The sequence below is a fragment of the Tinamus guttatus genome, unplaced genomic scaffold (genome assembly GCF_059628265.1).
Source record: "Tinamus guttatus ecotype Peru unplaced genomic scaffold, ASM5962826v1 Tinamus_guttatus_pri_ptg000332l, whole genome shotgun sequence".
Taxonomy (NCBI): Eukaryota; Metazoa; Chordata; class Aves; order Tinamiformes; family Tinamidae; genus Tinamus; species Tinamus guttatus.
Window position 1 is genome coordinate 1,176,777 of NW_028288866.1, and position 24,731 is coordinate 1,201,507.

The window sequence follows — 24,731 nt, forward strand, 5'->3', positions numbered from 1 at the left end:
TAACCGCAGAGCCTCGGAGCAACACGATGCCTTTAGCAGATGTATTCCCGCCGGTGCCACTACGGTTACGAGCGTGGCAGACACAAGCTGCTTTCTCAGGAACTCCTAAAGTGCCTCCAAAACCTCCTTCCAGGATGCAGCTCCCACCTCCGTGCAAGGTGCTGGCAAAGCCCCTCTCCAGGGCAGCTCCTTGCAGCAAGGGAGCCAGCAGGAGCCGGGTGCTGCAAAGGGGAGCGCTTCTCCTGGCCCTTCCTTTTCCCAAATTCACCACCCGCACTAGCCCAGCGAGTCTCTTACCTTTGCCCGGGAGCTATTTCATCCCTGCGGTGACCCTGACCACCGCATCCCAGTATTTCAGGTCTTTAAAGGCAGCGTTGCTGGCACAAGCACATGCAGACCCCCATGACTAGTCAAGAGTGGCCCTTCCTCAACGTCAGGATTTTGGGAGTCTGCTCATTCCCGCTGAACATCCAGATGAGCTTTCTGGAGGTGCCCCAGAACCAGCAGTGGCTGGACAAGCAGGGCAGAGGCTTGACGCCCTTGTGACACCGATGGGCAACACATCCTGCTCTGCACAGACGGAAGGGATTTGGGGCTGCTTAGCACGAGACACCATCCCAGTCAGCTGGAACTGCTTTTCTTTTCCTTCTTTTTCTCTTTTTTTTTGTCATTTTTATGAACTTGTTCACAATCCTTCTCAAGCAGAAGCCAAGCAAGAGCCACTGCTCCTGGTGTTGGGGGCCAGTGTCGATTCCAGGACTTTTAGGAAAAATCTGATAGAAGTGGAGCCTTGGCCTCCGCCCCGGCTCGCAGGGAGCCCCGGGAGGGCCGGGATGAAGGCACAGATTGCTCTTTGCACATCAAGGCAGCCAGAGAAGATCCCCAAACAGCTCCTGATGCCGAGGGAGGACCAGAGCATCCTTTGAAAATGCAGCAGGAGCTAAACAGGGGGTAGCTTTATTCTACACAGGGAAATCTGTCACGCTGGGGGGAAATTACAGAAGCATCTCCGCGGGTTTTTTTGGGGGGATGGAATAATTGAGGACAAAACATGGGCAAACAGCTGGTCTCTCTGTCCCGCCACCAGCGTGGCTTTTTCTTGCCATCTTCATCCATCTCCTGGTGGATGGCAGTCAGTGCCCAGCACCCGCCCCAGCCCCTATCCTGATGGGAAGGACTCAAGACATGAGTCTGCCGTGCTCAGCACCGGCCGGGCAGGAGGGACATGAGGTGCACAGATGGGTCCCTAGCACGATGCAGGGCACGAGCACAGGGGACGTGACATCCCCCATCCCGCACAGTGGGAAGATGCTCCCCCAGGGATGCTCTTGCTGGCCAAGCTCCTTCCCACTCACTTGGGATGCCCGATCCCAGAGAGGGACGAGCAGCCAGGGACCTCCTGCAGCAGCATCCGGGGGTTTTGCCGGGCGGCTTCCGAGCCGCTGGCACCGCCGGCTGAGCTAATCCCTTGAATGCCCCACTCCAAAGCTCCCTTTTCTCTGCTGGGAGAGAAAGTCACCGCCGTGCCGCAGCCCCTGCGCGTCCTTGGTGCTTAATTAGGAGCCTCTCCCTTTCTCCTCGCTCTCTAATTAACATGCCGGGGCCTCAAAAGAAGGCAGCAGCACAATAATACGGAGAGACGGCTTCCAGCAGGCCCCGGCCTCATTACGGCGGGGCTGGGGGAGCCCGGAGCAAGGCCGGCTTTACATATGGAAAAACCCGCAAACAAGCGAGGCTGGGCGAGGAGAGAAGAAAGACTTGACCTCTGCTCCTGCCTATTGTGCGCCCGTCATTCCCCTTGGGCAGGACGGTCCCCACGCCCATGCGCAGAAGCGAGCGTGGAGCCTTTCTCATGATGATGATGATGGTGGTGGTGGCAGGGGGACGGCCACTCGCTCGGATCACCTCTCCGGTGGGGTCTGCTCCCTGGGATGGAGCTGGTTTTCTGCCGAGCTGCTGCGCTCCGAAGGGCTCTGGAGCATGGAGATGTCCCAGTCAAGTGGCCGCTGCCTTTGCAGCCTTGAAGGCCACCGCTCTGAGTCTTCTCCACAACAGGGGACGGGCCATGGGCTAAGTGACAGGATGGGGGCAGACAGAGAAACATGTTCCCCTGACACTGTTAGGTGAGAATTTTGGATGCATCACCTAGAAAAACTACTGGAAACCTCCACCATATATTTTTGTGTGTTCTTCCTACCAACCCTTTCAACATGGACAAAGCTCCTTGGATGAATTCTGTTGGGCAACGAACACGCTCGCTTGCTCAGAGACCCCCTGGCCACCGACTCAGCCCCCATAAAGTTAACTCACCCCGGAGACAGGATAATTCACATAAGGATAACTCACCCCGGAGGGAGGATGCACCGTCCAGCCCAGCTCCGCTGTCGCCGTCGTGGAGTCCATCAAGGTCTCTGCAAGAAGGAAGTGAAACAAGGAGTCAAGGTGGCAACAGCTACTATGTTCAGGTGTCCCCCAACTAATGCCACCTGGTCTTGTTGAAGACACATGTGACAGCCACTTCCATGGACGGCCAAGACATGGGGGCCCAGACAGGGCAGGGAGATGCCTTTGCCTCTACATATAAATAACCTGACACCGCCGAGTCAAGATCTTCCCAAAACATCACCCTCAAAACGCAGAAGATGGAGCTGTCAGAGTAATTCTGTTTTCCACCATAAAACCAAGCTCCAGGTCTGGATGGGAGTCCTGTGCACTGATGCAGCACTGTGATTTTCTGCACCTTGCCCACGATTGCTGCTTTGATAAAACCGGACAAAACCAAACTGCGTATTCCAAAGGTTTAGAAAATGGGGGTTAGAAAGTCTAGAGCAAAAGCTCCACATCGCGCTGGATTCAGTAGCCATGAGCGAGATGATGCTTGCAGCAGATACGATAACCCCGTGCTCAATGGGAACCAGCACTGGATTTGGAGGGCCTACATTTCGGAGGCCGACCGCATCTGCAGAGATGATGGAAAGAATCCAACGCATCCGCTGCTGTGCTCAGAGCCTGGGGCAGCAAGATCACCACGTCATGGGAGGTGGCACACAAGAGGGAAAGCCAGTGCTCAGTAGCTTGGCCAAAGCCCTAAATGCCACCCTGACCTTTGCTGCTTCTGCTCGAGTTGTGCTGATAAAAATCCCTGTTTCTGCAGGACGTAGCAGGGCTTCTTTCATCCCTGGCAGACACAAAATGCACTAGCAGCATCTCATCTCACCTCTGATCTTTGCAGAGAGGGAAGAGAGCAGGGATGCACAGGGAAGGCAGGGAATTATAAGTAGGTGCAGCTACCAGAGGGATTCTGCCCTTGGGCCACCATCCCTCCTACAACTACATGGCTCCACCTGGGTAACGGCTCTTGCAGGAAGACAAAGTCATCATCAGGACCAGGGCAGCTGGACGCAGAAAGGCTGATGGGTCCTAGTGATATCACCCATGATTAGGTCCCTCACTGCAAGCTCAACCAGGAGAACTTCTAAGGAGTCCAGATCTTCAGCCACTGCACCATGGACCCACCAAGCAGGTCAAAGCAGGGATGGAGGGGAAATGGCCATGGCTGGAAGGATGCCACGTCCTACTGCTGCTCCTCACCACACCAACCACCAAGCATCCTGCCACGAATCCCAGCAAGCATCTCAACCTCCTCCACTTTCACCATCAAAGCCAAGCAGGAACGGAGCTACGTGAGCAAATCCCTCACTGTGGGAGCCAAGGCCGCCCGTCCGGACAGAGAAACGGTTGTTGTTCAACCTGTGGAGGAGCACGCGAGGCACGTGAGCTCCATTTTCCCATCCGCGAGCCAAAAAATGCCTCTCCATAGATATGCTCCACGCACCTACTCCTGGCAGTAAATCATTTTCAGGCCGGCGGTTGCTCATTGCTCCCGGTTAGAGCCAGAGGTTTCCAGTTCACAGGAAACCAGCGTTTCAAAATTTGGGTTTCTTCCAGAAATAAAAAGCAAAAATAGTTCTTTTCAATTTTTCCCCACTAAGGAGAGTTCTGGAAAACAGCTAGTCCAGAAGTATTTCAGATTTATGAAATTTCTTAATAAACTGGATATTTGCTTCCCCAGCTCAATAATAGTGTTTATTGTCTCAGCTTCTGCCTTTTTCACTAAAACCCCGGAGACACTTTGATCTAAAAGGAAAATAAGATTTTTCACACATTTCAGGCTGGAAGCTGCATTTAATTGCTTTTAAAATTCCTTGAAATTGTTACTTTATCTTAACTTCCAGTGACAGTGGGGTGTAGGGAGTATATTAATAGCAATGACTGTAACGTCAAAGAAGAAATACTCTCGAATGATGCAAATACTTCTTCCAATAAAAATGATATCTGAAACTTTCTGAATGTTCAGCCTTCACTGACTGCAGAAGGTTTGGGTTGGGTTTTCGTGATGATGGTGGCTTTGCTCCACCATCAGATGACACTAGGACGCCTCACCCTCTAATACATCTTGCTCACATGCTTGGCCAAGAGCATCTCACCCCCTTTGCCTGTGCTCAGAGACACGCAGGAAAGCTCCCCAAGTAGCAAATTTATATGAAAAATAAGCATATCAATTCATACATTTCTTCAGAAAGCAAAATCGGGAGTGATGCCCCCTGAATCAACATGTTCCATGGCTGCAGGTGCTCCTGTATGCATCTTCCATAGCTTCAGATCTGCTCTGCTTTGCTCGCACGTTAATCCCACCATTGGAAAACAAGACGCCGCTTTTAAATAAGGAAAATAATCACCCACATCTCTTGGGTAGAGCTCCTAGCAGGATGGCTGGGAGATAGATGAGATATGAGTTCCTTGCTACTGAGCCACAAGTGAAATGAGTTTGTGGGAGGTCTCAGCTGTAGCCACTTGTCCTTGGTGGCAAGTTTGGGACCCCAGCAGGTACCTGCAGAGATCCAGGACCTGAATGTGGGATACCCAGGATGAGGCATGGAGAGGGACAGAGGGGACAAATATGAAGGGATCGGAGGAGCAGAAGGTCTGGGCGCTGTGCTGGCACTTCCCAGTACTTGGGATCCAGCAGGGTATTTGGGATGCTGCGCTCAGGGACACACTTCAGCTCCAAGGTGGAGAGAGATTGACGGGGAGTGAGGAGGCAGTGACACACTGAGGATGGGAACCACTTCCATCCTGCTGTCCCCACCAAAAAGCCACCTCACCCACATGGTCCCAGGGCTCTGTGGTAGACAGGGACTCAACCTTGGTCTTTCAACACTTTTCCTTGCCAAATTAGGTCCAGGCGGCCTGAGAGCAGAGGGAACAGGTGATGTTCAGCATTGGCATCATCTAGGAGCCGGCCCCAAAGCAGCCATAGGATCCCCGTGATGGGAGCATTGGGCAAGAGGGCATCAAGCGCCTTGCTTGGGTGCTAGACCTTCACGCTGGAGATGTTTGGATACGGGGTCCAGGCATCGCCCCCGGAGGAGGAAAGCCTTGGAGAGGAGGCAGCTCTGCGGGTTCAGCCCCGCTGGCGCTGGGATCAGCGGCAGAAATTCCAGTCCTAATGGAGCAATCGGAGCTGCAAGCTCAGGAATCCGACGCTGCGGTCGCCTCCTTCCCGGCCGCACGTCACTGCCCGCCCCGCGGAGCGCTCCTGCAGGCCCCGCTCTCCCGGCACCGTCGTTCCCGAGCGCAGTGGCACGGGATGGAAGCAACGTGCTCCCAGCAGGCTCCGGTCGGCATCCCGATGGAGCTAGCCTTAACGGGATCCCATTTTAATTTGTTTTTATTGGAAAATGCAGATGGTGATCTCCCCCGCCCCCCCCAGAACATACATGGGGTAATAAAGTTTACAGAGGAACGAGATGATCTGCAAATGCAGCCTGAGCGGCAGAAAAGCCCCACAGTTCTTGCACCAGCACAAGGGCGAGCAGAGCTGGACCGTGGCACTCGAAGAGCCTTGAGGACCAAGCTGAGCCCATCCCCAAGGTATCTGGGCGCTCACAGTGCAGGGTTAACCCAGCTGCCTTCTTTCGTGGCGGTGCAAAGCACTACGATCTTGCCAAGCGCCACGACCACGCACAGCCCCACGACACTGCAAACCCAGCGCCCACGGACGCTCCCGTTCCCTGGGCACCACCGTCCCGCCTGCAAAAATGGGACACGTTTCCGCCGGAGAAGCCAAACGCGGGCAGCCGCAGCCGGGTCGATAGATCCACCCCCCCACAAATCCCCCAGCGTCTGCGTTTGGCTCTGCCTGCCTACCTGACAGCCAAGTCTTCCTGCTTTTCCCTGTTTTTACTGACGGGCTGTAAATTTGCTTCTGGTTGGCAGCTCCGAGTGGGAACGAGTTCAGAGGAGCTGCCAAGCCAGCTGCAGGCTCGTCCTTTGCAGGAAGCTTTTGGCATGTGGAGAGGGACCCGGAGCCCTGCGGCTGCCCGGACCCGTCCTGGCCTCCGGACTTGCCTTGGAGCTCACGGGAAGGAGCGAAAGCAACGGTGGAGACGACAGCTGTCGGGGAAGGGTATTTTTAGCGAGCTGCAAATGTTTCCTCCCTTGGGAAATCTCCACCTCCGAGGTTTCGCTGCGGAGGGGGCTTCCTCTTTCATGCACGGGGAATTCACTGCACGCTGATGCAGCAGGTTGAACCCAGGCGCTTGCTCGCATCGCTGGCCTGGCAGAGCTGCAGGGAGCAGCGGGAAACATGGGATATGGATCCCTGCCGCTCTGTGGCGACCAGCCCAGGTCTCGGGTACGCGAGGGGGTTAACCAGGGCTGCAGGTGCTCATCAGGCACGAGCTCAGCGCCACCAAGACCCAAGGCCATGCAGTGACCCCATGTCAAGCACGCCGATGGGATGTACCGGCACAAGGAGGCACCTCGAGCTGTTTGGCTTCTCCAGCTGGACCGGCACAGGTCCGGTCCAAGGCAGTGAAGGAGGAAGCTGGAGCACATTCCTCCAGGGAAAGCAGAGGCATCCAGCTCCGCAGCACCGTGTTCACCATGGCCTGGGTGCAAATCCCCCATGTCAGGAAATCCTGGTGGATCCGGGTGGACAACATCAACCCAATACAAGCAGCGACCATCAGCATGAAGACAGAAGAGACACACTGGACTCTCAAGCCACCCCAGAAACTATTCCTAGTGATCCTAGTGCTTGTGGAGACTAATTTCCAACATAAAAATGCAACAACTCGTGGGGTAAGCACAGAGTAGAGCACATTTTGACAGCTGAAGATGAAGAGATCAACGAACCAAAGACGAGCAGATGCCTAGGTACAAACAAACACACTCTGGTGACACATATGGGGAAACCAGATTTTAGCCCCCATGAATACGAACTACACGTGGGGGTGCAAAAGGGGGCAATTTCCCAAAGTGGAGAGGGATTATTAGCCAAAATTGATTGGGGGGAAACATAAACAAAAACAATAAGAAGTAATTAGAGCAGGCATAAGAAGGCGTTGCCAAAAATCTTGCAAATCTGCAATCATAAAAGGAGGCATCTTCAGTTAAAAATTGCCTTGGCTTTGCATAAAAGAGAAAAAAAATCGCAGGGAAAATAAACATATTGTATAAATTAAAAAAGAGGGGGGGAGTTGGCAGTGGTAAATTAGCAGCTATGAAACCCAGACAGTCGCTAGAGGAAGTTATTGCATCAATGAAAAACCCACTGCCAGCAAACGTAAAGGAGGGTGAAATTAAAAAAAGGCGGGGGGGATTTTTTTAAACTCCATCAAAAGCCAACAAAATCAAAGGGCTGGTTCACGGGAAGGCTCACGTGTTAAAAAAGCTGGGCAAGAAAGGCAGAGGTTTCATGATGCTTCCCCTTCTCCAAGCAATGGTCGACTCCAAGGTCTCGCCAGCTTCTTGCTTGCTTGCAATGGGTGGATTCCCACCCCCAAATTTCCTACCTGGCACCAAGGAGGCTTGATAAAATGACGTGTGCCAGAGGAAAAACACATGAGGAACCAAGTCCCTCTTGCTGTAACACCCACGGGGCTGCTCACTGGGAACATCTGGAGCCCCGACGCTGCCCCGCGAGCTGCTTTCGGCAAGCGAGCAAGTAAGAGCGCAGGGTGAGACTCCTCCATGCCCATCTTGGACCCTTGAGGCCTGGCAGAATCAGCACATGAATGCTTTTCCCCTCCAAATGCTGCACATTTGCCCAATTCGAGGATCCCTCAGGCCAAAAAAACACCCCAGTTTGGTTACCACCAAAATGTCCCCGCACTGCATAAACTGCCCAGCTCCACCAGCTCAGCAAAGTTCCCAGTTTTGCCCAAAAACGGGGAAATTTTGCATTGCAGAGGCACCCTGCAGCATCTGGAAAACCGCCGGCTCGGAGCATCCAAGCAAACCTCCCACCCGGCACGTGGCTGCGAGCGACGACGCATTCACTGGAGGGAAGAGCCCTGGGGCTTGACACCGGTTTACGAGAAATCAGTCACCTTTGATCTGCAGATCGCGAGCACCAGCGCATCGACCGCGGCCCCGCGTGAGCTGTTGCACAGTTAATTAGGCACGTTATTAAAAACATGCTCCTTTTTACCGGGCTGATTGAGCCCTGCTTCCCCGCTCTGCTAAACGAAGGAGGCTTCCACCATCAAAAACCTTCCCTCCATACCAGCACTGGAGAAAATCCTAATTTTCAGGCTAGACTGCACAACAGGCAGTTTTTCCAATAACTTGAGTTGCGACTGTGGCTTTTTCTTTCTTTTTCATCTTTCATTTGCACTTCCTTCCCGATGCACATGCCAGGAATGGACACAGCATCCCAGGCTGATATTTTCTTGCTCATTATACAGGGTTTTCGGTGAGCAAAATTAAGGCAGGGAAGTGCGTTTGCAGCACCCCGACCCACTCTTTTTGGAGCTGGAGATTTCCAGGATAGCATCTCCTATAACACATCCATGGAAACACAGTTTCCGAGTGGGATTCAGCTCCCTGCAGACCCATTCTTGGTGCAGGAAAGCAGAGCATCCCATTGCCCCAGGTGCAACCAACCCATTCTCCACCACTTTCTATCATCCCTCCCAAATTTGTACTTGCGGCACACAGAGCCCTCATGAGAAATATTGCCCCAAATAAAGCAGGAATGACCCATTTAAGCACTTCTACAGCACTGGCCAATTTGCAACCCTTGCAGATACGCGCTGCAGCGAGATCTCTACACCCACTTCCCACTGGGAACCCCTCCCCAGAGCTCCCATGTTGCTGGATCATCCCTAAACACCCCAGAAAACCCTATTCACCTCTGGAAAAAGAACTCTTGGAGCGACTCATCCATCCCTGAGTACCAAAGCACTGAGCACGGCATCCAGCCCTCCTTTGCCAATGCAGATCCTGCTTCCAAGCGGCAGGTTTCCACTTGGCCAGCCACGCTCCCAAAGGCTTTTTATGAAAAATTCACAATCCCGAGACATTTTTCCGAGTGCAATCCATTAGCGCAGCATTTAGCACGTATCATTTCTACTTCGCAGCCAGCAATTGCTCTGATTTCATGAAGAAACAGCTATTAAGCAGCGCCGGAATCAACGGGAACGTAGCAGGACGTTTCCCCCACCACAAGGAGCACGCTGCTCTCCTAGAGCTCTCCCATTCTGCAAAAATATCTCCTTTCTCCCAAATGATTCCAGTGAGAGAAGGTAACAGCACTGGTTGCAAAGATTTCAGAGATTTTCTTTTTGAAGCTATGGGTGCAAATTATGAGTGCAATGAAAGAGAAGGCCTGAAATGCCCTGGTATTTCCTTTAGCGTTGCTCCTGCAAGGTGTGTTGGATGTTTGCAGACCTCCATGGGTTCTGCCCAGCAGGAATGTGCCGTGCCTTGAAGAGGAGTCAATGTGTGGCTTAGCTTCTCTCCCATCTCCTCCTAGGGGCTTCATTCCCTAGACCTCTGGGGTAGGGTCCAGCCAAGAACCGTGGCCAAATGGGATCCCTGCCCTCAGAGCAATGTTTTTGCTAGACCATCAACATTTTTGGCATGGGAAGAAGATAACAACTACCACCACAACAAACAAAAAGGCATGGTTTCAACCCTGAATCCGACAGCTCCAAGCAAAAAATAACTTCCTGAAAGAGAAAGCTAATGGGAACGAAGGGAAATATCGCTTTCAGCAATGCCCAGCTAAGCAAGATGCATCTAATCCCACGGGTGAGAAGGGTGAGCAGATGCAAGGACCTTTTCAAAATATAAATTGTGACTTGGGAGGTTAGAGCTGGAATTCCTAATAGGATGCCACCAGAAAGGTTAAGGGATCTTCTGCATAGGAAGTTTCCAAGAGTTGGCTGGAAGAAATCACGGCCACAATGAATATTGTCATGACTGGGCCAGAATGGGCACTTGGGACACTCTGATCCGAGACAGAAATGCCCTGTTATTTCTCTTTTAATGGTGGAAATGAAAAATCTTTGTCTCCTAGCCGGTGACCCCAAATCCCTTCCCCAGCACAAAGTTAGTCTTTTACAATGCTGCAAGATGTCATGTCCAAACCGCAGTTTGTCCCCTCAACGCCTTCCCCTCATGAGGAGGACAAGGTCTCCCTGGCTTAACCACGGGCTCAGAGACGGGAGCAAGACTCTGCACATTGGCATCCCTCCTGAAAATCCCCTCACCTCTTCAGTGGATACTGAAACAACTATTCGCAACCAGGAGTAACACAATCAAGGCATCTGAGCTCTTGTAATCCCAAATCAGTGGGTGATAGACCAGCAAATGACAGGCAGGAGGCCTCTTCTCAGGTGAAAGGTGGCTTGGGCCACAACAGGTCCTTATCCACTAGCAAAGCAAGGTGGTCACAAAGTCTGTCCTCTTTGCGCCTTCAAAAATATCCCATTCCCCTCATCCAATGCTGCGCTCATCCCACGGCAGAGACAGTCTCCAGCTCCCCACCTGCCCAGGAGGGACAGGAGGTGAAGGAGGCCTCTGAGATCTGAGGCACGGTGACCTCGCCAAGCTCATCAAAGACTAAGGCTGGCCTAGATGAGACATGAAAATCCCACTCCAAAACAAGAGCTGCCAACCAATCTCCGCGCCGGAGCTCCCAGCTCTCAGTTATTCAGGACGCTTGCACATTTAGAGGACGCAAAGCTGAGCACGCACAATGCCAAGGGAGAACAAGGGGGGGTAGCCCTGGCCTTGAGAGTCTTCAGCATTTCCTCCGCTGGGAGAAAGTGCCAAATCAAAGACTGCCTTTAAACAGCGTGGCCAGGGCTGCCGAGGAGGACGATGGTGAGAATCAAGTGCAAAGCAAACATCATGCCCAAGCAGAGCTTGCTCTTGCCTCCTCCAACCACGACCCTTCCAAATCCTGGCTTTTCTACAAAAGAGGGGGACCAAATATGCCCTCATTGATATGTTAATCAGCCACAGTTAGAGCTGCGACTTTGTCTATGCTGCAAATTCATCACATGTCATCGAGCCAATAGAAACCGATGGAGAGGACAGGGCTCGGCCCAGCTACCACCGCACCTGCATGAAACACAAACTGTCGGGATTTGAAATGGTGCAACTACACAAGCGATGGAAAGACCTACAGATGCAGAGCCAACAACCCAAGCCCCCGATCTGTGCCTCTGGTGTTGCCTGGAAGCATTGTTGCCTTTGGTACCTGTCAATATCCGTCATCATTACATGATTCCAGGGCCTGCGATCGGCGGGGACAAGCTCGTTACATAATTTTAATGCACAAAGTGCATTAAAGACCACGAGATCTGCAGTTTCAGACCTCGTAATGACGCAGAAAGAGGGCTGAATCAGTGGACTGGAAGCAAATAATTGTCCCGGCACTGGTGATCACGGCCTGCTTTGGCCAAAAGGAGGACAAACCTAGTCTAAAACATCTTTGCCTGATGCTCAGAAAAGTAACAGATGGAGTTAACCAAGGAGAAGAGGCAAAAAGCATAAATGATGATTTGAGAGATTTTCAAATAAGACTTTATAATATGTTTTTAAGCTACAATTCCACAAAACCAATCTCTCTGTGTAAGACAATGCTGGTGAAAACAGCAAATGAAAAGATAATATATGAGAAATGGAGGAAAATTGAGCAGGCAACCTATATTTTATTCTGAGTGGTCAAAAGTTAAGGAAGTTGACAGGGAAACCAATGAAGAAACCATGTCTGCAAGGCTGAAGACAAGAAGAGGTTGTGTTAGTGGTGGTGGCTTAAAGTTCATAGACCAGGGCCAAAGAAAAATATCAAAATTCACAGAAAAAAAAAAAAAAAAAGGCTTTCATTGCATCCTCCTGCCTGCTCCCAGCTGGACTATTTGCAGAATTGATTCAGGCAGCTCAGGGCATTGTCCAGGTCCAGTTGAGTGTCAAAGATCTCTATGGATGGGGGATCTCCCTATCTTTCTTGGTCCTGTTCCAGTCCTGCACCAGCTTCAGGGTGTTTTTTTCACCCCCTGACACGTAGTTAGATCTTTGTTTATCCTGTAGATCTTTGTTTATGAAAGATGGCCATGGTCAATCAGCATTTTTTTTTTAATTAGGAAAATAGGATGTTATTTCCATAGCCCCTCAGGAGGACAGAGCTGTTTCCTCCCAGAGATTAACCCAAAATTCCTCAGCTCACACATAATTAATGACCTGGGGACCATCTAACTGCAGTTCTCTTAAAAAACACACGTGCCGTTTGCAAGCATCTACAAAATAGCTAAGATTTTGGCCACAGCCTGCACAGATGTGTCAAGACCAAGCAGCGGCCAGTGGGCCCTGTGGACCTGCGAGATTCCACAACCATCATTTATCTTCATTTCTGGGCATTTCAGACATGACAGTTTCATAAACAAGCCCAAAGAACTACATCCACAACAAAGCCCTGCAAGACAACACACTGTTAGAAAAATCAAGTTCTGGGACCCAGATGTGAACATCAGATTGGAAGAAAACCTCAAGAAAGTTTCAGTGTGACTCCAGTACTGGTCAATGTTTGTATTAATAACAGGGCAGTGGAACAAATTATACAGCTCTTTGATGTCCAGTGTTTCTAGAGACTAATTCCATGTCAATCGCTGAGAACGGGAAAGATGAGGCCAGAACTTTGGAAGGCAGAAGCAGATACCAAAAACAACTACAGTGGGAGAAAAGACATTGCAGATACACGAGCCCTACCAACCACTGGAGAATATGAAGGTGGGTGATACCTTCTGATTAAGAAGCTGATGCTCCTTCAGAAAAAGAGAAGGGGGTGACAGAAAGTCCAAACTGAACATACTTCTCAACAAATTGCTTAACACAACTTCAAGAAATAGCAGGTAAGAGCCCATGAGGGGAAGTCTGGGAGAAGAAGAGTTAAGGAAAGCTGGTGAGTCCCTAAGGACACTGATATAGAAGCCTCTCAGAGCAAACGAACGCTGAAGTTTAGTAGATGCTCTGTGATTATAACACAGGGAAATCGCAGGCATTCAAGGTCTCGCTCTGCCTGAAATCACTTCTGGGAAAATAATGAAAATGCTGATGTAATTCAAATCATAAAGAATTAAAGAGCAGGAGTATAATTAACACCAGTCAACATACTTCTACAGGAAACAGGTCTTGTCAAACAAATCTGATTTCATTCTTCACTGAGATTACAAGTGTGATTGGTGAGAGCAACCATGTACATGCGAGAGACTTTCTGCCTACTGAAATCAGCAGGCGTGACGGCAGCGCGGGCAGGCAAAGCCAACCACGCCGGCGCTGGTGCATTCCCTGCCTGATCTTCCAATGCTTCCTATCACAGGCAGCACGTTAAAGGGATTAGGAGCTGATGAGCTGGCAGGTTTTAAGTCATAGTTCTCAGGGCTGCTGGCCCCCGTGGATCTCTTGGATCTGCAGGAAGCAGCCCAGGTTGGTTTTCATTGTGCTTTTAGCATGCTTGAGCACGCTGAAGGACATCAACGCTCATCCGAATGCCTAATACTCTGCCAGAACCACAGAGGATCCTCAGGTGAAGGATGTGGGACTCAATTCCCCTGTCAATAACTGTATGACAAGAAAAATAAGGTATTTACTTTAATACAGTCCTTAATTTTTGAGGGAGAGCAAGGATGGAAAAGAGCCTCAGAAGACAAGCTGGATCATCCCAGAATGGCCATCCTAGGCAGATGAATTGAATTGCCCTCTTCAGGATTCCATTTAAGGAGGACAGCCCTTAAAACAATCCAAGCTGCACTGAGCAACGCACTGGAAAACTCCAGTAAATACCTCTTGAGGGAATGCTGGAGATGTAGGCACCAGCCTGGAGAATAATCCAAATGATCCAAGCAATCCTGTGAGAGCGAAGCAGGCAAGGGCTACTGCTTCCAGGCTGACCTCGGCACACCAGGACGAAGCTCTTCCCATCTGACAGATGTTCACTGTGCATAAAACGACAGGATGACTTCAATCCTGTTCCAGGTGGACAGGTGTCCCCATCATCTGTCACTACTGGTGTCCCTGTTGGGAGTGTGATGGATTAGGGCTAAGTTGGGGTGTGCAAATGAGCTCCATCTTCTTTAACACATAGGGTTTTGTCTCCGGAGCTGCTTTGTACAGCTCCTCCATGCTGGAGCATGACCCTCATGTACCGACTCATCCATCCTGGCGTGCTGTGGGTAAAGCATGTCTGGAAAAGTTGACCCAAGGCAGACCAGGGCTGCCTACCCTGACTGTTTCTTAGCCGTAAGAATAATATATGACACAGGAGAGACCCATAAATCTGTTCTGCCTTCCTCTCCATTGCTCAGACAGCAAGAGTGTGACCACAATTTGAAAAAGGGCTTCTCCCTTCCAGGTGACAGATGACCACTGTCACATGGAGGTGTACCTAGGCACTCCCTGTCCCACAGGTGAGCTGTCCCAGCATACAGCTGACTTGTCTACAGACCTGGCCATGCCACATCAAGGTTGACATAGGCTACAAAAGAGACAAGACCTGTCTGAGGTGTGTTGGAAGATGGGAAGGTGAGATTGAGGTGGCCCGTGTCACCCCAATGCTAGGCAGCGCCCTCCAGCATCCCATCAAGCAGCAAATCCATGCTGAAAAATCACTCTGCAATGGGGAGGAGAGCAGCTGCTGTTGTCAATGCATCCTGGGGTTGTCACTGCTGCCTCGGACCCCCTGCCTGCCCCTCCAGATCTACAGACATTCAACACCACCTCTGCCAAGCCAGCGCTCAGCTGGGTTCCCCTCGCTAATGCCAGCAGAAAAGCCATCTTTGGGGGGTTTAAAGCATCACCCCCCAAGACTTAAGCGATACAAATGCATTAAGGCAGAGGACCTCACAGCCAACAGAGGAATTCTTGGGCTTGATGGACTGTTTATGGAGTCTTTTATAGGAAGGATGGGTAACCTAATCCCAACTACAACATTTTTTATGCTGCTCTATGACGGTTCAGCTGTGATTAAACTGCTGGCACCGTCCCATGGCACATAAAACCGTGGAGACCAGCAAGGCTCATCCCCACCAGAGCCCTGCGAATGCAAGCAGCGAAACTATTCCAGGCATTAAGGACCACCAGGCCCTGCCGCAGGATCAGTGACACGGCTGCTCCTGTGAGCCCTGCTGTGGGCTCTGCCTGTCATCACCCATCACATCTCCAATTTGTGTTTTGTGGGTTTTTTTTCTCAGAAGACCGATGCAATTGCTGTGCTGTTTTCTACCGAACAGTCACCCAGAGCAGCAGAGCAAATGACCTTCCCTCAAGGATGGATTTCAAGTCCAGAAGCAGGACTTGCCAGAACCAAGGAAGCAGGAGACACAACTGTGCTCCCAAAAAGTGTCCTCAGAAGTGCCCTTCACCCTTCAATGTCCCCCTCTGCCAGGAGGAACACAAGACCTTCCATCACTCTCCTACAGCACTGTATAAATCTCATACCAAAAACATTTGAGAGGTTAAAATGCTTCATTTTGGGCCGGTAGAAGAAGCACTTATGGACAGAGCACTCCAGCAATGCAGGGCTCCAGCTTCACCAGACAAGATCTCCTGAAGTCACAGGAAAACACCTGCCAGACATTTCTAAGGTCCATTGAAGCAAGGAGAGCTTGCAGGAGCCAGGCCTCAGAGCCCTCCTTGGAGGACCAGGCCTTTGAAGTCAAGTGAAGCCACCACATGCAGACCTTTGAGCTCAGTTGCAAAGAGGAAGAGACCCAAAAGCTGAAGCAGGCCATGCATATGCCTCAGCGCAACCCCTCTGACCTAAAATATCAAAAAGAAAAAGGTCAAAAAAAGGCCTCAAGCCTTCATATTTGTTGAGGACAAGTTTTGCAGAGGAGCACTGCAACTGATCTAATGACCGCATGACGCCATAGCACTCGGGTCTACCTTGGGGAAGCTCGTGGGTGGGAATTTTGGAAAGAACGTGCAGGATCCAGAAGGCACCCAGCCAACGCCTTGAGGCAGTTTGAACATTATGTTTGCTTCATTTTATTGTTATAACGTTGTTACAGAACTGAAATAGAACACTGATAGATAGATATTTAATTAATCTGTCAGCTTGGTTGCAACCATGACATCCATCTAAAGATCACTCACATGATACGCCTTCTCCTCCAGGACCACCAAACACCTGTACCAGGTAGACCAGCTCTGCTCCCTAAATTTGCATTAACCCAACACCATGCAAGGTGGCCTTCAGTGTCAGAGCTCTGCAACATGCATAGCCCATGAGCAGGATCAGATCTACCACCACGCTGACTTCAAACCCTTCTGCATCACCACAACCAAATAAAAGACATCATCATCTCGGGAGCCCTGCCTAGATGATCCCCAGCCCTAGCAGTCAGAGAAGGGATGTGTCCCTCAGCGCACAGCCGGATTCTCTATTTAATGTGGGATGGGACTTTGCCAGCAGCTTTATTTTAGCCTACGAGCCTACAGCACATTCCTCCAGTCAAAGGGAGGAGGCTCTGGAGTGTTTTCGGACACTATCACCTGATCCCATTAACATCTGTGTGGTTTCTCCCTCCAGCCATGCACACGAGGAGGAATGCACCAAGTCAGCTAGGAGCTGCCAAGGCACCGGCAGCCGCCCAGACCCCAACATTTACTGTGAAGACTCAAGTTTTGACAGAAACCCAACCGGTGCACTCAACGCCGCGGAGGAAGATGAGAGGTGACAAGGGACTACCCATGGGCTGCAGAGCGCTGTGCCGCCGAGGACACGGCCTGCACGGGATCCTGCAGCCTGGTGCTGTCAAAGACACCCCAGGCACGGAAGCGGGGATGCCTGGTGACAGCGGGAGCGATGGGAAGAGAAGAACGGCAGCGGGGAAGGGAGCACGCAGACATCTGGAGCTGTCTGTTCTCCCTGACCCTACACACCCAAATGCAGATGTGGCCAAGAAGGGCAAGGCACATCTGGATACCCTGGAACGCCCAAGGGAGGGGAGCAGTGGGTCAAGTTGACCATGTCCTCAGGAGTCTCAGGAGTCCCTGCACACCACCATTGCTTGGGGAGGGTTGGGCACACCATGGTGACCTGATGGTTCCCACTGGTCCCACAGGTAGGGTTTGGGGTTGCCCAGGAGACCCACGGCACGGACCCAGCCCCTCCGAGCACCTCCAGCATGAAGCCCATGGACAACATGCCCAGAGCTGACCACAGCAGGAGACACAAGCCACGGAGCAAGCCCTGGTTTCTCCCTTCTCCCCGGAGGAGCCCACACACTGCAGACCTCCCAAAGACACGTTAAAATGCCAGATCAGCTTTCCAATGGCTCGGCGCCCACAAGCCGAAGCTCAGGTCTTATTTAGGCCACCCAAATTACAGGGCGAGATCTCGAGGGCGACCTGCTTCGCTCCCTCCGCCACGAGGCCACGTGGGCAGCCCCGCCAGCCCGTCCGGCGTGCCACAATGATGCCGATGCTCCATGTCCCCTTCCCTGGTGCTGGAGGACCAGCATGGGGGTCCTGCACCCACCTACCACCCTTAGCCCAACAGGAACAGGTTCTGCAACACCCAAGGACGAAAGAAGATGCTGAGGATCTTCCCGCTATGTGTCCACTTGTCACTACCATGCACTGGTCACACCAGGATGGGGACAAGCTCAGCGCCCAGTCAGGACGACCCCAATTTGGATCCACAGCCTTGAGGGGACCTTCCACCTCCCCCGCGGCTTCAAAGCGGAGCGGTGGAGCCCAAAGGACGACAAATGGAAGCAGCTGCTGGGATATCCGGCACTTCCAGAGGACCCGACTTGATCCCAAGCCGTCGCCCTGCAGCCAGAACAGGTGTCGGGACCAGCCTGAAAAGCCAGAGCTTGACAGACAGACGCACGCAAAAGGCAGCCCCTGTCCCCAACCAGCACCAACATCATCCCCGTGAGCACCTTTCCCCTGCTCCACATCCCACGGGGGACATGATCCCAGATCCCAGACAGGCTTAAACACCAATCGTAAAGTCGCATCCTGTGGGAAAAGGAGCCTTGGGGCAAAAGCGGCCTCCGAACCGGGAGGCATCGGCCCTCCGGCTCGCTCGGCGTGCCAAGAGCCAAGCGGAGGGGAACCCACCGGCTTCGTGGTGGCACGTGAAGCGGAGGGGCACGGCAGCCTGGCCATGAGCATCCCCCCTTGCTCCCCCTCCTCTCCCATCCCACGGGCTCCGGCGGGAGCCCGGCGCGGAGCCCATTGTTCCCTTTGTGTGGCCTTGGGAGCAGGAGCCCACGCGGCTCCCGGCAGCGTCCCCTCCGCCCGGGGGACGTTCACACGCTCAGCCCCGCTCCGCTCCCTGCCCTCCCCGGGAGCATGGGGATGTGCTGACGGCGCTCCTCCTTCCCGAGGGAAAACCAGGATCCTGGCCGGGATGTGAGCGCAGGCAGGTCCTGCTAGATCCCACCCCAAGTCCCTTGGTGTGATGACCTGGACCCCGTCCCAAACTTGGTGTCCCGAAAGCCACAGAGAGATGAAGGAGGCAGCCCCAAGCACTCAGGAGAAAACCCTGGTCCATCCCAATATCCCACCCACTGCAGGAGGCCAAACCAAAGATGATCCAGGCTTCGGTCCCAACTCCAGCAGTGGAACGGGAGGATGCTCGGGGACAAGGACACCGTTCCCAGAGGGCTCCCATGGTGGGGACGAGCACAGCGCCTTCCACCATCACCCCGTGAAGGCTTCAAAACACAGACATCAGCCCTGGCACCTGCTCAGGGGGCTTCGTCCTGCTCCCTTCCTTCACCCCCTCCTCATCGCGCCCGCGTGACCCTCCTCATCCTCCTTTCCCAGCCTCTTCCAGTCCTGCGTGGAGGCTTTCAAAGCGCTGCCCACAATGACTTTACGGTCTCTTTCTTAAAATGCTAATAAGTAATTTAAAGACTGCCACTGTGCATGCATGGATTTAGGGTAATTTTTTTTTTCCTTCCCATGCGAATCCCTTTCCATTCATCACCGACTGCATTTCATCTGCCACTTTGCAGCCCGGTTATCCAGTGTCACGAGATCCCTTTTGCCATATTTTAAAGACAACTGTTGTTTTTTTCTCCCCCCGCCCTTCTTCCCCCCACATCGCCCTGCATAATTTAGTAGAATTTGCAAACTTTCTTGCCTCGAAATTCCCACCCTCGGCTCGCACGCCGCTAAACGCGCCGACCTCCAGCCGGGGGGAAAACCGGCTCTTTGTTCCCCCCTTCTTTAAGCAGATTTTAATCCAGAGGAGAGCCCTTCCTCTAAAATTACAGAGCTGGGCTTCCCTAGATCACCCAGGGAGCCGTGCTTACAAAAATTGCGTGTCCCATTTGCCGCTTCTCTTTTGCTTCCCGTGTGCATTTTTACTGATTTGCTCTCAATTCGCTTCTCCCGACTCCAATGTGGGGCAGTGATTTGGGGGACACGTGACTTTTTTTTTTCCATCTCCCCAAACACTCGTGGCTCAGCCTGTTTCAGCCTCACTGGTTTCTCTGCTCCCCATCTGGGGCATTTAGGAGGGTTGGAGGGGGCATTTTATTGCTTTTCCCTAGTTATTTTCCCAAACCCGCTCATCCAGCCATATATGGCTTTACATTCACCATGCTGGAGTATATGATTTTTTTTCCCCCCTTCCTGCTTTCTTCTTCTGGAAACCCCTCCACTTTCCCAATATCTTCCCTCGGAGGCCACGGAGAAAAAGGGTGGTAACATGAGATAAAACAAGGTTTGTCCAGACTGGGGTTTATCGGCAACCCTTAAAACACTCTCCAGCTTGGGGAAGGGCTCAGCAACCGTGTCACCTCCAGGGTCGCGTGTGTGCAAGAGCGGACAGCCTGGTTCTGCATTAAAATATATTAAAATGTGCGTAATATATAATACACTATTGGCACACGCATGCAATATAGTATACAGGGTATATATTGTATATATGTCATATGGGAGATGTCCGTGCAAGTCCCGTGCGAGCCGGTGGCGGGTCCCCACACCCAGCCCTTGCTCTGCTTCCCGCATCCCATCGGCGCAACCCCATCCAGGTCAAGGACGAGTGGCCGGAGCGACCCGCGCTGGGCACGAGCCCGCAGGACCTTTGCACGGAGGAGCCCTCGGACCCGGCGCTGCCGCGCGGGGCCCGGCTGCCACCTCCAGGGATGCGCGGGGCCACCGCGCTTCTCCCTTGGATGCTCCCCGCGCATTTTTTGGCACGGCGTTGGCTCTCCTCCAGCCCTCGGGAAGGCTGCCAGCGCCGCAAGCTTGGCGGAAAGTTAACTCCAAAGCGCCTTGCTTTGCTCCTTCCCGCCGTGCGTGCGCAGGGAGCCGGGATGAAACCCCGCGATTCCCGCTCTCGGCCCCCCTCCCCACTCAAGCATCCCCCGTCTCCGTGCTACGGATCCGCCACGCAGAACCCAGATACGAAGGGGAGCTGTCAGTGGCATTCCCAGATCATGGGGGATCCAGATCCTTCCAGGACTCCTTTGTTCCCAACTTTCTTTATTATTGCTATTAAAAAACAAACAAACAAAAAAACAGAAAAACAAAAAACAGAAAAACAACAAAGAAAAACCCCAGAAAAACAAAAAACACCAACTTTCCCTTTCATTTCCGAACTTTCTCAGCGGCAGCGGTGACGAGGTTACCTTGCAAGCGCCTGCACCACAGCGTGCAACGCTCAGCCTCTGCTTTATGTACGTTGTCATCCACCTCCCTGTTTTCCCTATTGATTTATGACTTAACGTTCCTTTTTTTTTTCCCCTTCTTTCTTTTCCCCCCAGCATTTCCTTTTACCAGAGCTGGGTTTAACCGAGTGGCCTCCGCTTTCGGGCCCAGCACGCGTGTCTGACTGCACCAAACCAAAAGCTCCATTTTTTGCCCGCTTGCTTCCCTTATCGGCTTTGTTCCCAATCGTGGTTTGCGAAGGCGAGTGGACATACAGCGCATGGAGAAGTATGGAGCGCATAGATAAATAAGCACCGAGCGTGCGCCCGCACGCCCTGGTTTGGAATGGCTTCTCACGGCGCTTTCCGACGCGGATCCCACGGGTCGCGGCCACAAAGATGCTATTTTACACCTTGCAATTAGGGGAAACTGAGGCACGGCAAAGCTCCATAGCAAACCGGAGCAAGTTCCCAGGGCAAATAACTAGACTGTGCGGTTGTTTTCTCCATGAACGAATCCAAAGTTTTCCTTTTTCCCTACTTGGTCCCAAATGGAAGCCAGGGTTTTGTCTGAGCAGAGGAGGCCTGTCTCCAGAGGGAACGCAGAGCACGGCCACCCTGGAGCTGCCCTGGCCACTGAGATGGTCCAAGGACCATCTGCTCACTAGCAGGTCACTCCTGGCTCACTCCTTCTGCACTGGCTTGGGAAGACAGAACCGGAGGGTGTTCCAGGGTGTTCTGGAGCGGGGAGCATCGCTTCGCCTTGCCGACTCCATCAGGACCCACTGGGACACCCAAGGGTGCCGGGGTGCTGCCTGTCACACTCAATCAGCAGGATGGGGACACGGTGGCACCGAGTGCCCCGCTTGGGCCCAACCGGCTGAGCGCTTGGGCCCGACGCCCCGGCAAGCGCCTGTGCTGCCCCAGGTCCGGCCAGGCCAGCTCGCCCCAAAACCACTCCATAATTAAAACCACCCGTCAGCCCATCGGCGCGGCGTTGCCGGCCCGTGCTCGCTCTGCCGCGACGCAAACAGCCCCATTTGTGCCGAAGCTCCCATATTGCAAATATCGCGACGCGCGGCTGGCCAAGCCATGAGTCACCTCCCAAAACTCCGGCTCAATAAACGGAGCCGCTTCCACGGCCCCGGGGGGCGAGGGCGGCTCTGGTCCCGCGGCGAGCGATGAGGGGCCGCGTCCGGGCACGTCGCGGTGCTCCCGATAGTCGCGATGCGGCTCTCGGGCCGGGTCCGCGGGGGCGGCCGCGTGGGCCCCCCCTCGGGACCCCCCACCTGCCGCCCGGCTCTGCTTTGTCTGGGAGGCCGGGCCGGGCCGGGCCGGGTCGGGGGGCCCGGCCGAGGCTCCAGGCCTACGGCGACCCCCCCGCATCGGGATGCGGGAGCTCCGGCCGCCCGGGCATCCCCCGAGGGGCGGCGGAGCCGGCGGCGCGGGGCGGGTGGGGGACGCGGGGCGCTGCGAAGCGAAGGGGACCGCGGGGATTTGGGCAGGGGGGGAGCAATAACGGGGGGCAGGGGGGGCTACGGCACCTCCACCTGGGGCAGCGCTTCCCTCCCCCAGGAAACTTCGCGCGGCGGGGGAAGGCACGTACCAGCAAAAACATATAAATATGTGCGAAAAACGAATAACGCGGTTAAATTAAGTAAAACGAGCAGCCCCCCGCGCCGCAGCTTACCTTCCACGGCGGCCAGCAGCGGCAGCAGGGCGAGCGGCAGGCAGCAGAGCCACAGCGGCCCCATGGTGCGCGCCGGGCCGGGCATCAGAGAGGGCGCGGCGGGCGCTCCATGGAGGGGAGGGCGGCGGGAGCCGAGCCGAGCCCCCCCCCGGGCGCTGCCGCTGCCGCTGGGGCCGCCGCCGGCGCGGGCACGGCCGCGGGCACGGAGCGCAGCGCCCGCCCGCCGCCCGCCGCGGCCCGGGACGAGCCACCGGCGGCGGCGGCGCGGGGGGGGCGGCGGCGGCGGCGCGGGGAGCGCCCGGGACCGCCCGCCCCGTCCGCGGGGGCCGCCGCTTTGGGCGCGCGGGGGCGGCGCGGGGGGACGCGGGGGGCGGCGGGGAAGCGGCGGGGCCCGGGGCGGCGGGGCCGGCGGGGCGGGCGGCGGCTCCCCCCGCGCCCGCGATGGTTTCTCCCGGCGCTGTCGATCATCCGGAGAAAGCCGTGATTTCAGCCCAAATCTCCCTCTCTCGCTCTTTTTTTTTTTCTTTTTTTTTTTTTTTTTTTACTGCTGCGAAAAAGCGTGATGGGGAGAAGAGGGAAGGGGGGACACGGAATCTGCCGGGGGGCAGCAGTGATGCCTCCCCCTTCCCCCCCCCCCGCTGTTCCCCCTGCCCTCCCGACCCGCTCCCTGGGGCTGAACATCCTCCTCCTCCTCTTCCTCCTCCTCCTCCTCCTCCTCCCCACCAGCTCCCGTTCCCCTTCGCCCCCTCTGTGCACAGAAGTGGCCCTTCCCAGGCACCTGGAGCATCCTACGGGAGCCCATTGTGGCTCCAGGCCAGGCCTGGCCCATGGATATGATGTGTCCGGTGGGACAGACCGTGAGGGCTTCCTGCTGGCAATCCTGGCCCTCAGCACCCATCTAAGTCAAGGTGGGAATGGGAATTCCCTCTTTGGCAGTTTGGAGCGGGTGCCATCCCATTGCAAGCGCAGTTCTCACCAGGACTGTCCCAGGAGATACTGCTGAGACCTATTTCCAGTTTTCCACCCCGTAGCGCTCTGTCCCCCCACCCTGATAAAGCTCCCAAGATACCTGGGAACCATCCCACCCATCAGGTGCCTGGGTGCCTGCCTTTGAACCAAAGCCTACTCAAGCCACATGCAGATATTTGCCCAAGAAGCCCCCAGGGCCACCAACCTGATGTCTCTTCCTTGCCCTTTCTACTCTACTTCCATCCGCTTCCTACCTAGCACTGCTCATTCCCTGCCCTTTGGCCCAGAGAAGAGAGACATGTCCTGCAGAAGGCACCTGGGTATCTCCTCAGGGATGGCCACACCTTGCGCACGGAGCTCCACACGAGCTGGGACCAAGCCAGCAGCTCCATGTTGGACCAGCAAGGACATGAGTGATACCAGACCTCCTCCAGCAACCTCCTTTGCACCTTCCCTTCATCCTGCACCAAACACATGCTAGGAGCGTGCATGAAGATAGACTGTGATGCAGGAAAGCACCACGTGTCCTCCCTGTCCTCAACTGGCCACAGGGACAACTGGTACTCCCCTTGCTGCCATCTGGTGACAAATGGTGGCAGCACTAGGTGACACCAAGTGTGGGTTGGTTCCACCTGGGAGATGATGTGTGGTGCCCGCCTTAGAAGCCACTGTGCCCATCTAGCCCTTGGACAGCCCCATCAGAGCAGGTCTAACCCTCTTGAGATGGGAAAAGCAACATCTCTTTAGAGTTACAATGGGGCAGTTGCCACTTCAAACACACTCGGATGAGCTTCATTTTTTAATCAAAAATAAAATTCCCAGCAAGGCAAAGCCTTGAATGGTGACATCCAGGGGACAGTAAAATAGGTTTGGTGGGGGGACGTTCAAGGCAGCATTTCTGGTGTCTGGATCAGCTCTCAGGTGATGTTCCCTTGGCTCATACCTGGGCGAAGGCAGCTTCCCATCACTCTTTGCCAGGATAAAGCCCAACCCCAAGGGAGGAGAGTTCCTTTGGGATGGGAAGGACCTGCTGCACGTCCCTTGGTGTCATCTAAAGCCATCAACCTGCCCCTAAGGTCTGGCGGGGAGCCGGCACCCTCGCT

At 53.9% G+C, this 24,731-nt stretch overlaps 1 protein-coding gene across 4 annotated transcripts in view; it reads right to left on the reverse strand.

The window, feature by feature from the left end:
- The window catches only part of EPHB2 (EPH receptor B2), a 67,504-nt gene extending 44,754 nt beyond the window's left edge, over window positions 1-22,750 (reverse strand). For all 4 annotated transcript variants that reach the window (XM_088529551.1, XM_088529549.1, XM_088529550.1 and 1 more), the window contains exons 1-2: window positions 22,660-22,750; window positions 2,347-2,411 (exon numbers count right to left, since the gene is read on the reverse strand). In XM_088529551.1, coding sequence (XP_088385677.1) covers window positions 2,347-2,411; window positions 22,660-22,744 — 150 coding nt within the window. In that variant the 5' untranslated portion in view covers window positions 22,745-22,750. The remainder of the gene's footprint in view (window positions 1-2,346; window positions 2,412-22,659) is intronic.
- Between the last annotated feature and the right edge of the window lie 1,981 nt (window positions 22,751-24,731).